The sequence below is a fragment of the Danio rerio genome, chromosome 4 (genome assembly GCF_049306965.1).
Source record: "Danio rerio strain Tuebingen ecotype United States chromosome 4, GRCz12tu, whole genome shotgun sequence".
NCBI classification, from domain to species: Eukaryota; Metazoa; Chordata; class Actinopteri; order Cypriniformes; family Danionidae; genus Danio; species Danio rerio.
In genome coordinates, this window is record NC_133179.1 from 34,829,040 (window position 1) to 34,841,894 (window position 12,855).

Sequence of the window (12,855 nt, forward strand, 5' to 3'; positions counted from 1 at the left end):
TGCTTCCTTCTATACATGTGTGGTCAGAAAGTCTGGTTGTCTTTCAAAGACTTTTCTCTCAGACTTCCCCCACGTAAATTGGGACCCAAATTCATTGGACCATTTCCCATTATCAAGGTGCTCAGTCCAGTGTTGGTTCAACTGAAATTAAGCTCTAAGTTTAAAAACATTCATCCGTTTTTTATTTTAGGTGTCTAAGATTAAACCCATTCTTCTCTCCCCCCTGCAGGCCCGGCCCTAACCAATTTGGCACCCTAGGCAAGATTTCAGGTGGCGCCCCGTCACATTGCAGTAAATTCCACTGCTAGTGTATAGTCATAAGAAACTAAATAGCTTTTTGATTGACTACTACAAGCTGGGAAAACATCAGATAAATATGCCAATGCAATTAACGTTATTGCTGAATAGAGCTAATATTTACACATTAGCTTGAGGAAGTAATGATCGAGGTATGCCCTTCTACAACATAAGCTGACATTATAACTAATCTGTCAACGTTGAGATGTAAAAAAATATGGGACAACAAATAGCTTACTGAAGTTTGTCCTGCGCGCTTGCGTTTTTTTTAGTTACTTCTTTGGTTTGGTGCGTTAATCTTATCGTTACTATTATTCAAAAGAAGTCACATAGAGGAGGTAATTTAAATAAAAGATTATTACAAAGAGAAGCGTTCTGGATTTATGAATTAAAGTCACTTGCACCAAAAGGAATGAATGAGGAGCTGGATCTTTCTGCGTTTCTTTAACAAATCTGCTATTTAATCGATATTAGGAATTGTAAATCTTGAACGTTAAAGTTGTTGACAAAAATAAAAAATTATTATTTTTTTCTTTAAATGTTTGTGAACTTCGGAATAAAGATAATAATGGGAGAATAATGTTAATTGATAGGTTTCTTGTGAAATAATATTTTAGGAGGTAAGGGTATTTTTTTATGTGGTTGATCAGGATATATTGAAGTGAAACAGAAACTATTGGTTAACACTGTGATAATTGACATGCTAACTGGTTTGGTTTTTTTGTGAAATGTTTTTTGTGGATAAAGGTATTTTTTCGAGAGGTTGATGATGTACTGTAATGAAAAAGAAAATATTGATAAACTTACTGATATTTGATGTGCTGTTTTGTTATGTAATGTTATTGAAGGTAAATGTATTTTGCTAGTAATTGACCATGATATTGTAATGAAAAGGAGAGGTCTGAAACTTGATGTTTGATGTGCTGTTTTCTTGCGAGATTGTTTTGGAAGGAAAAGGTATTTTTCGAGTAATTGATCATGATATATTGTAATGTAAATTGTTAAAAAATATAATGATATGCTGTTTTTCTATGTAGTAATGGTTTTTAAATGTAGGTATTTTCGTATGTTTCGCAAATTGTTTTTGAAAATCTCTGTAAAGTGAGGTCGGAAATGGGAAGATTGTTTATTGTCATTGCTGTGAAGATTATAAGTTATTGTGTGATTAATGGATAATGAAATGAGTGACGGTTTAACTAATTGCACATTGTGATTAACTATGGGATAAAAGGGTGGAGTTAGAGAATTGAGTCACACACTGAGGAAGGCTTTGTGCCGAAACGTCTGTTTGTCTGTTATAACCTGTAAAATGTAGGAATAAGTAAAAATAAAAACAGTACGAAGCAATTGAGTGCGAATCATTACCTGCTTTTGAATAATAACAACAAATAGCTTCAAATGATAGAATACATAGCAAACATTAGAAAATACTGACAATAAAATAATAGGTTTAGCCTTTTAAAATCAATGGCCTGTACAGAAATTAAATAAAGCTATAAAATCTACTTCACTTTTGATTGTATTTGCATATTGATTAAAGGTACTATAGTTATTTAGTGAAGAGCAGCAAATGAATCTAATTGTGTTTTGTTTAATAACAGAGGTGTTAATGTAAGAATGCACAGATCTATAATGAAGCATTTGACTACTTTAGTAACTGTGTGTGCTCATTTAAGGGACAATTAGTTGTGTTTAAAAAAAAAGCGCAGGACGGAGCAAAAAAATAAATTAATTAATTAAAAAATCATCAGGTCCATAGTGAGTCTTAAGGGAATGCCAGGGGGTGTTCTTGAGGGAGGGGGTACTGTCACTGTACCTCAAGCTTTTGCTCTCTCCTCCTATTCTGGGTTACAGATTATCTCTTGTCATCAGCTTTTTTTATTTTACTCGTGACACAAGTATTTTCTTTCTTATTTGTGTTTAAATGTCTTTAGTTTTTGACATGATGTCTAGCTTTTGAGGCACTTTTGGTCTACTTCACTTTGTTAGACAGGTCCATTTAGGTGATTTCTTGATTGCAAACATGTTTGGTAGTAATCAGGTCTGGGTGTGACTAGAGAACTTGAAGTTAGTGTGAAGTTATGTTTAATGGGGGAAAACATTTTAGAATTATTAGAATTCTGCATTGTAATCGATACTTGCAAATTACTAAACCAGAGAACATTTGTCATTTAAAGGTGCAGATTTAAGGCTTTATGCAGATATGTCTCATGTATGTGAGGCAAATATTCACAGAGATTAAGCTGTTTTTTTCAAACAGGTTTACCTGTCAGGCACAGAATGAAAAAGTATTACCCATCTGCTCTACAAGTTTTACAAAAACATGTTGTTTTGTTGTGATTTCGCATATATACAAATAAATAAAAAAAACTGTGCCTTTACCGCTTTCAATTTGATGTCTCATCAATGTGACCAAAAATAATCTGGGATCAATCAAATAAGAATCCGCTTAAAAGTGTATGTGTGTAATGGACACCAGGAGGTTGATATGACAAGATCAATCTAAATATGATCTGCTGTTTTTACATTTAATGTGCATCAAAATTAAGGTTTGTGTTGCCAATGTTTTAGAGCCTTTTCACTTCAGCTTTTGATGAGAGTTTGAATGATTTACTAAAAACTAAACTTTTTTTTATTTCAGACCTAATTAAAGACTATGAGGAGAGTAAAGAAGAGGAACATCATGTCAAAATTGAGGACAGAACTCATTTAGAGACTGATGGTATTTTCAAAGTGAGAGACAAGAGTTGTGTCACCTGCACTCAGTATGGAAAGAGTTTGACAAGCAAAAGCAAACTAAAGACTCACATGATGATTCACACTGGAGAGAAACCATTTACATGCACTCAGTGTGGGAATAGTTTCAGCAAATCATCATACCTTAATCAGCACATGAGGATCCACACTGGAGAGAAACCATTCACGTGCACTCAGTGTGGGAAGAGTTTCAGCCAATCATCATCCCTTAATCAGCACATGAGGATCCACACTGGAGAGAAACCATTTACTTGCACTCAGTGTGGGAAGGGTTTCAGCTGCTCATCATCCCTTAATAAACACATGATGGGCCACACTGGAAAGAAACCATTCACATGCACTCAGTGTGGGAAGAGTTTCAGCCGATCATCATCCCTTAATCACCACATGAGGATCCACACTGGAGAGAAACCCTTTACTTGCACTCAGTGTGGGAAGAGTTTCAGCCGATCATCATCCCTTAATCAACACATGAGGATCCACACTGGAGAGAAACCATTCACATGCACTCAGTGTGGGAAGAGTTTCAGCAAATTATCATCGCTTTATAGACACATGAAGATCCACACCGGAGAAAAACCATTCACATGCACTCATTGTGGGAAGAGTTTCAGCCAATCATCATACCTTAATCTACACATGTGGATCCACACTGGAGAGAAACCATTCACCTGCCCTCAGTGTGGGAAGAATTTTAACCAATCATCATACCTTATTAAACACATGAGGATCCACACTGATGTGAGAGAGTATATGTGCTTGGAGTGTGAGAAGACTTTTATTACAGCTGCAGAACTGAAACGGCACCAGAAGATTCACACTGGAAAGAAACCGTAGTCATGATCAGTGTGTACAGAGTTTCATTCATTCGGGGAAGCTTAAGAAACACATGTGATGGTTTCCGGTATGGTGTCGACACGTGTAGGAGCATAGAAAGAGAGCTCCCATACACACTGATATTAATCCTCCTTTTTACATCATTAATAACCTAAACCATATGGAGGGGGGCAAAAGCAAAAAGGCTAGGACAAAACCACTATTGAAACTTGGGAAAAAAAAAAAAAAAACGAGAGCTCAACAGATGAAAAATCCGACACGGACGGGATAGGTGATAGCCTGTCAACTACAGACATCAAAGCTTTCCAGATGGATATTAAATCTGATTTAACCAGATTTAAGCAAGTAACTTTTATTAACTTTAAGCAAGAAATAAAAAAACTGGATGGCCTCATCACGGACCTAAACGCAACAGCAAAAAACATCAACAAAGTGGAGCAGCGAGTTGGAGAATTGGAGGAGAATGTTGCTAAGATAATAGAAATTCTCCATCAAACCATTCAAATTCAAGAAAACTTACAAAAGTAACTGTTAGGTCTAAAAACACGCTCTCGTCAAAATAATATTCAGATCTTTAGAATCCCAGAAAGAAGCATAGGCAATAATATCCAAGACTTGGTGGAAACAATTATCAAAACGGAGCTGTCACTCGACGAATTGGACCTTAAAATCCAACAGTTTCACCAGGCACTCAGACCAAAACCACCCGCTGATGCCACCCTAGATCAGTGGTGGTATTCATCCTGGAATACAAAACGAAGGACCCGGTTCTCCGCTCTGCATGGAGGAAGAAAGTAATATACTGGAACAAAAAAAAAGATTTTCTTTGACAAAGACTGCCCACCTAGGATCCAACAGAAAAGATGGGCTTTTGTACTAATAAGCCAGCGAAACTTAGAATCTTTCTCGAAAACGGGGCAGTCATGTACATTTCGATGACGGGGCTTTAAGAGATCTGAAAGAACAAGGACTGATAAACAGCGAAGAAGAAACTATTATAGGAATCACTGGGAATAAGAAACAAAGACTTTGGCAAAAGGTTGGAGTGACTTCGAAGAAAAGTAAGGAAAAACATCAAACGAAGATCTGGGAAAAACTACGTGAATTTCAAAGAGACAACACTAGCTCTGTTTGAAAGAAGGATAAAACCTGACAGATCCTAACAAAGAACTCTGAGAGGCTGGAAAAACTTCTTGACTTGATTCACCAATGATGGACATTTAAATCGTTTGAAGGAAGAATGGTATTTAACCGAACTGACCAACGACACAAGATAAACGATTAAAGCCCACCAAGACTCAAATCGTTAAGTAACATACTGGTGGGAAGACATAAAGGGATTCTAATCTATACACTTAAAATCCCTTGCTATAATTAGTAGAAATATTTAACTTGAAAACCTAGCCAGAAATAAAAGAATATAATATTGCCAGATATGGGTGCTGAATATATTCGTTAACATTTTTGTGCAATAGGCACAGCAAGGAGGGGCCCTTTAGAGAATGAAGGCTTTACTCTCACATTAAAAGTTATTTAAGACTTCAAGGTTTGGAGACCTTTTAAGTTATGTTTTTTTTTTATGTTGTTCAAGATATTCATGTTTGTGTTTTTCATATTCCGGTCACCGTGATCTTCGCAATAAGATCTGATTATAGTTTTTGCAAAAACAGGAATATGGAGTAATTATAAGAAGCAAACTCGTGTCTCAATTGAAAAGAGAAAAGCAACAGATAATCTTCTGGCAAGAGACGCATCTTTCTGATACAGAACATAAGAAATTAGAAAAATTGGGATGGCCTCAGGTACGTTGATCTGTGGGGGAGACTGGAATGTACAACTTCAGCCTAAATTGGACTCGTCTTCTAATAAGCAAATTAGTCAAGTAACTAGACAAATAAGATATATGATGAAAGAATTAGGCTTAATAGATGTATGGAGAGTAGGGTTGCAACAATATACCGGTATGACGGTCTACCACGATTTGAACGTGCACGATTATCATACCATGAACAATTGCATTTCAACGGTTTTAACCCTTAAAGACAGAGATAGCCGCCCGCGGCTAAAAATAAGTATTGCTTTTAAATGTTTAATAACTTTTGATCCGCTGATCCGATTCATACAATTCAAAGATTGGCATAAAGAAGAGAATCTCAGCTTTCCAGTGCTGTATCACATAACATTCGGACTTCCAGAGGCTCCGGAATCAGTGCGGTTACGTCATCAAAATTTGACCACGCTGATTTGACAAAGAAACGCTCGTCACTGTGTCTCCGGACAAACCAGACATGAAACATTGATGCATTGTCCCTCCTCCATGCCCAGATTGGTTCAAACTCGCTATATCACAACCAATAAGCATAGGTTTCGCTTTTGTTTGTGGACCAAACAATGAGCTTTTTGAACAACACTGAATGAGAGATAGGCATACATTTATGCGTGGCTAAATAAAACGCAAAAAAAAAGTTTTGCATGAAATAATTCTCATACTAAGTACTTTTGCATGCACAGCAGCACAGAAACATGACAAAACAGTGACACAGCAAAGACGAACTGCTGCTCTTGCTGTTTTCAAAAGACGCAAATGAAGGTGCAGCTGTTTGTCTGCATTGCAGACAACCAAATCCATATCCACAGACAACCATATCCATGCTGGCACATTAAACCTAAGGATGTTCCATATTGAATCTAGTTTCGTTATGTAACTATTTATAGTATAGTAAATATTTATATCTATTTTTTTACTGAGGATTTGCACCATGTTTATTTGGACTTTATTTAGACTTTGACACATTATTTATTATTTTCTTATTTTTTTTATTTGTTCATTGTAAGTGGTGTTGTTTATAGTAACTAAAAATATATTATTTGGAAAAAGTCAAATTTGCTTCACTGTTCTATTACTTTGTAACATTTGTAACATACCGTATACCGCGAAACCGTCAAACCGTGGTATTGTTTTAGACGATTATCATACCGTAAGAAATTCATACCGTTACAACCCTAATGGAGAGACATATACCCTCTTAAAAATAATGTTCTTTGTTCTCTACCGCCCACATGTCTCATTCTAGAATTTATCATTTTAGTTTGAGTCAGATCAACATAAAATAAAAGACTGTAAAATAGGAACAAGAGACATCTCAGACCAAGCAGGAGCTTATTTAACAGTGTACGTGGACAATAAACCCAAAAAAACATTTTGGCGATTTAACCCTAATCATTTAAATGATTTAACATGTGTAGGATATGTTAAAAAAAGAACTATTAGAATATTTAAAACATACTGATAATGGAGAGGTGTCACCTAGTATCCTATAAGACGCAGCTAAAGCTGATATGCGAGTTAAACTTATAATGTGGGGATCAAGGAAAAAAACTGAATTACATGAATAATCTAAATATACAACTTTAAGAATTAGAGACTAAATATAGTAATAAGAAATATCCAGATATTTTTAATAAGATCAATGAAGTTAAAGCAAGGATAAGGAAACAACAGGCAGAGTAGAGTATATTTAAAATCAAAGATCCCAAAACTAAAAAGATATGTCATAGATTGGAGGAAATACAACAGGCTTTTCAGGAAATACTATAAGGAATTATATAAGACTTAAAGAATTAAGAGACTAAATATGGTAATAAAGAAGATCCAGATACTTTTAATAAGATCAAATAAGTTAAAGCGGAACTCAATAAAATATTCGATGAGCAAGTACAATTAAAACTTACATTTTTAAAACAGAAATTTTATGAAAATAGTCCAAAAGCAAAAAAGCTCCTGGCATGGAGAATAGGGAAATGACAGGCAGAGAGGAGTATATTTAAAATCAAAGATCCCAAAACTGAAAAGATACGTCATAAATTGGAGGAAATACAAGTGTTTTGCCGAAATACTATAAGGAATTATATTTCTCAAAAGATTAATATTGAACTTGCAAACATGCAGCATTTTACACACATTAGATTTATCAATTGGATCAATACAAAATAAAACCCAAACTCAAAAAACAATTATAGAAGAAATAAGCAATGCTATATCAATCCTTAAAACATCTAAAGTACCAGGCAGAGACGGCTTCTCTGCATAATGGTATAAAATATTCAAAAAAACAATTAATGTGAATGTTTTTTGAATGCTTTAATCATACCTTACATGAGGGCAACGACCTGTAAAGGGAGAGGATCTAGAGGAGATGAAGGAAGTCAAAGAAGTCACCACTGGGTTCTGTAAGGTGGATCCAGCAGGGGACCCTCCTTTTCACAAAATGGATGGACACAGTAATCTTTTATAGCTGCAGAAACTGAAATCTCAACATGCTTATACCCTCTGGTGGATTTACACATTCTTTTCATGGTGTCCCCCATGTATGCAGTGTGCAAAGTAGTGCACACACTCACCTCTCATGTTACCATTTCTGGTGCAGTTGTCTCTAAAAAAGCCACAGAAGGGCGCAGGAAATGCAGGCTTTGTTGGAAATGCACCCCAATCATGTGCGAGGCATGCCAAGTGCCCCTCTGGGTTATTCTCGACCGAAATTGTCATAAGACTTATAGCTAGGCTGTTTATTTGTAGCAGTGGCTTTCAGTATGTTTAATTATTTATTTAAGTTTTACTTGTTAATTTGTTTATTTTTTACACAAGAGTGTCCTTAATTAATTTATTTATGTGTATGTATCTCAATCAACATGGGTCTTAAAAGTAAAATATTAATCTCTTTTTACCCCACAAATGAACATCCATTCACCACTGAATGCCCCTCTGTATGACCAATTGTGATAAATTGTGTAAATTTTACAATAGTGTTGATTAAGTTATTAAACTTTTTTTGTTATTCAATCAAATTGTTCTGTCTACACGGTTTATAAAAAAAGTTTATCTCATTAACAAATTGATTTAATTCGTCCAAATCAGTTGCATAGGGTTTCAAAGTGTTTTATGCATGTTTTTTTACATTGACAAGTTTGAGGTTGACATTTGTGTTATTTCTGCATATAGTAAAATAAAATAAAAAAATTAACAAATTTGTGGTTTGTTGCACTTTTAAACTATTTAGCTAGTTAATATAGATTAATGATATACATACACTTCAAGTTGGGGATGTAAGGATTTTATTGATATATGGCATTTAAAAAATACTCAAAAGAATGACAGCACAGCATGTAAAAATACTAAGATATACCTTAGCGGAATTGTTTTATGGCAGGTCCTAAAGGGTTAACATATATAGCACATTTTAATAACATTTACACAGTAATATTGTGATTACATTGCTATTTTAACGATCTAGGCCCAAAGTCTAAAAGCATATGGCGCAAACGCATTAAGGGCATTTCCAAATCCACTTTTGCTATTTAAGGGACCGAAAAACATCAGAAAGATCCGACCCTTCTTATCTGAACATGCAGCTCAACTCCTTGTTCAAGCTCTTGTTCTCTCCAAACTGGATTACTGCAACTCTCTACTAGCTGGGCTTCCAGCTAACTCTATCAAGCCTCTTCAACTGCTCCAGAATGCAGCAGCACGAGTGGTCTTCAATGAACCTAAACGAGCACATGTCACTCCGCTGCTAGTCCGTTTGCACTGGCTGCCAGTTGCTGCTCGCATCAAATTCAAAGCTCTGATGTTTGCCTACAAAGTGACTTCTGGCCTTGCTCCTTTTTATCTGCTCTCGCTTCTGCAGATCTATGTGCCCTCCAGAAACTTGCGTTCTGTGAATGAACGTCGCCTCGTGGTTCCATCCCAAAGAGGGAAGAAATCACTTTCGCGAACGCTCACGCTCAATCTGCCCAGTTGGTGGAATGAACTCCCTAACTGCATCAGAACAGCAGAGTCACTCGCTACTTTCAAGAAACGACTAAAAACTCAACTATTTACTCTCCACTACACTTCCTAATCTGCAATTGCCACTCTGAATATCACACTAACTGTACCCAAAAAAATAAATAAAAAATACAAATACTACTAATACTACCCTTCTTAGACTTTACAGACCTGAAACTTGCCTATAGCACTTATTCATTGTTGCTCTTGGTTGTGTAAATTGCTTCCTTGTCCTCATTTGTAAGTCGCTTTGGATAAAAGCGTCTGATAAATGACTAAATGTAAATGAAAAATACGCTCTGTGCATGGTCTTACAGAGTTGTGCTTATTCTCTTAGTTATGGGTTTGGTTTGAAAAGATTTATTTGTTTTATTTCGGCTAGAATAAAAGCAGTTTTTAATTTTTTAATCACCATTTTAGGGACAAAATTATTAGCCCCTTTAAGCTATATTTCTTCTCGATAATCTACAGAACAAACCATCGTTATACAATAACTTGTCTAATTACCCTAACTTGCCTAGTTAATCTAATTAACTAAATTAAGCCTTTAAATGTCACTTTAAGCCAGGGGTCAACAAACTTGTTCCTGGAGGTCCGGTGCCCTACAGATTTTAGCTCCAACTCTAATCAAACACACCTGAACAAACTAATCAAGGTCTTACTAGGTATGCTTAAAACATCCAGGCAGGTGTGTTGAGACAAGTTGGAGCTAAACCCTACAGGGACACCGCCCTCCAGGAACGAGATTGGTAACCGCTAATTTAAGCTGTGTAGAAGTGTGAAGTGTCTTGAAAATTATCTAGTAAAACAGAAATTTGGGAGAAAATAAACAAGCGGTTTAATAATTCAGGGGGGCTAATAATTTTGACTTCAACTGTATATATATATATATATATATATATATATATATATATATATATATATATATATATAGAGTTGGGCGTACAGTGTATTGCACTGTTAATGAATCAAAATAAACAAAACAACATTTTTGTACAAAGCATTCAATGTTCTTATGAATAAATTTTATTTAAATAATTTTATTTTTTCAGTAATAATCAAAAAGTGAATTAACTACATTTTATGCCGCTCCGCTGGCTGAAGATTCAGCAGCCTAGCCCAGTAGGTGGGAGCAGGATGAGGTTATAGAGGGAGGAGAAGAGAACATCGAACAACCATCAAGGTTGAGAGGAGAGGCGAGACCCAGAGCTTGACGTAGAAATATCAACCAGGAGAACCACCCATTCCTAGCACTCATGCTCACTGCTTGAACACTCATTTAAGCCGCTTGGAGATGTTGCTACTGCCATTTGGACGCATCACCGATAGTGTGGAAAGTCTCACTGAGGCAGTTGAGCGCATAATACCTGCAACTTCTGAAACACCTCCTTCATCCACCAGACGTTTTCTTTCCACCAGATCAGCCACACTGAGTTCTGCTGCTCCTGGACACTCCCGTTGCCCATCCAGCCATGGAGCTTTGCAAGGAGGAGGAAGAAGGCCAAACATTTTTGATTGTAGATTGGCCAAACATTTTTGATTGTAGATTGTAATATAAAAGATAATTAGATGCATACACATAAAGAAGCAGCTCTTCTGGCAGCTGATCTCTCCTTGCCCGTGCTGCTTCTTGAGTATTTGGATTAATTGGCTTCAGCACATGCAATTCAGCTTCACACCTTGTAAAGTCCTGTAAACGTTCCTTATTTATGTCCAAGAGACATCCATGACATATGGCAATTTTAAGCAGCACACAACATGCCACAAAGAATGCTCTGACCTTCTGAGGGCTCTACAGTAATGCTCCCCCTGACTTGTCCAAATCCCTGAAGTGCATTTTTAGTATGCCAAATGCTTACGTGTGTTTTGGATTAATAAACACTTCACTCACTGTTGTAGGCATGATATATGGAGTAATCAGGCATGTTTTTAATGGATATCCATTGTGCCCTAACAGCCACCCAGCCATCAATTGAGCCCTTACAGTTGTCTGTTGTTTTGTAAGGGCATTGTGGCTTACACAGAGGCCCTTTTCTGAGAATGCCGGTTTGTTAGCAGATAGTGTTGCCATATAAAGTTGCTGTTTTGCAGTGGCTCGTTGGTCTGGGGCAGGACTTTTCAATTTGTTTGTCATGGGGGCCGGTTCTTGATGTGATGACACAACTGCATATAAGTGCCCATATGCTGTATTTGTACTCATAAAGACACCCACGTTGGCTTTTCCTACATTAAAATGTTAATATATTGTATTTTAAAACAACTGCATTTTCCAATTGACTTTTTTTTACAACCATTCACAATGTTGTATTTCGCACAACAAAAGCAGTGCATTGCTGAAGTAGGCTTCTTCTACATTCAGACACATTCATATGTTATGTTTTGAGCAGCATAACAATTAGTGATGAAACATTATAGATTTGGTTGTAGGATTATAGTCTGAATAATAGTCATGCTTTCACGGTTATCACGTCTAATGTAAATTAGAACAACAAGCTTTATATTAGGGAAGTAGCTATTTAGATTAACTGTTGTTATCATCTGGGTTCATGCGTACATAATCATTTTAATAATGACTCGTCTAACATATCTTTTGTTTACATTGCACTGAAAGGCATGCACAACTCTCACCGTGAGATGTTTTCTACTGCGTGCGCCCGGACAAAGGCAAGCGCGTTGCTCCACTTGTGTGCGCAAATTGTTTCTGCGGGTTCTCTCCTGTTCAGCTGCAGCTGAGGCGCTTTAGAAATAGCAAACTTGCAAGCGGAAAAGACGTGATCTGGGAATGGCCGCTGCAGTGTATGCGCGTAGTAGCCTTGTACATACTTGGAACTTTAAACTAGCGCACAGTTGGCAACTTGTCATAATTTTTCTGTGCAACAGAAATGCGGCTTAAAGAAGCTTTTAGGATTAATTAACTGTAACAAATTAAAGCACACTTAATAGTGAAATTAGCTAATCTTTGCATCTCTATTAATGATTACAGTGCATTGTACAAAAGGCATTTCCTACAAAATTCAAATGTTTTCGGCTGTCCGCACCACTCACTTATGGTGACTCATGCTCTGTGCAGCCTTTAACTGCAGCTCGCGCTGAACAGACGCACTATTTGGAAGGTCGAAACAAACTGCCTTGGGGTCCGG

At 36.5% G+C, this 12,855-nt stretch overlaps 2 protein-coding genes across 3 annotated transcripts in view; both read left to right on the forward strand.

Moving 5' to 3' along the window:
• Nucleotides 1–5,636, forward strand: part of LOC137491238 (uncharacterized) — a 1,025,816-nt gene extending 1,020,180 nt beyond the window's left edge. For both annotated transcript variants that reach the window (XM_073947857.1, XM_068220383.2), the window contains one exon: nt 2,939–5,636. In XM_073947857.1, coding sequence (XP_073803958.1) covers nt 2,939–3,891 — 953 coding nt within the window. In that variant the 3' untranslated portion in view covers nt 3,892–5,636. The remainder of the gene's footprint in view (nt 1–2,938) is intronic.
• Nucleotides 1–12,855, forward strand: part of LOC137491231 (uncharacterized) — a 498,327-nt gene that overhangs the window by 232,958 nt on the left and 252,514 nt on the right. The window lies entirely within an intron of this gene.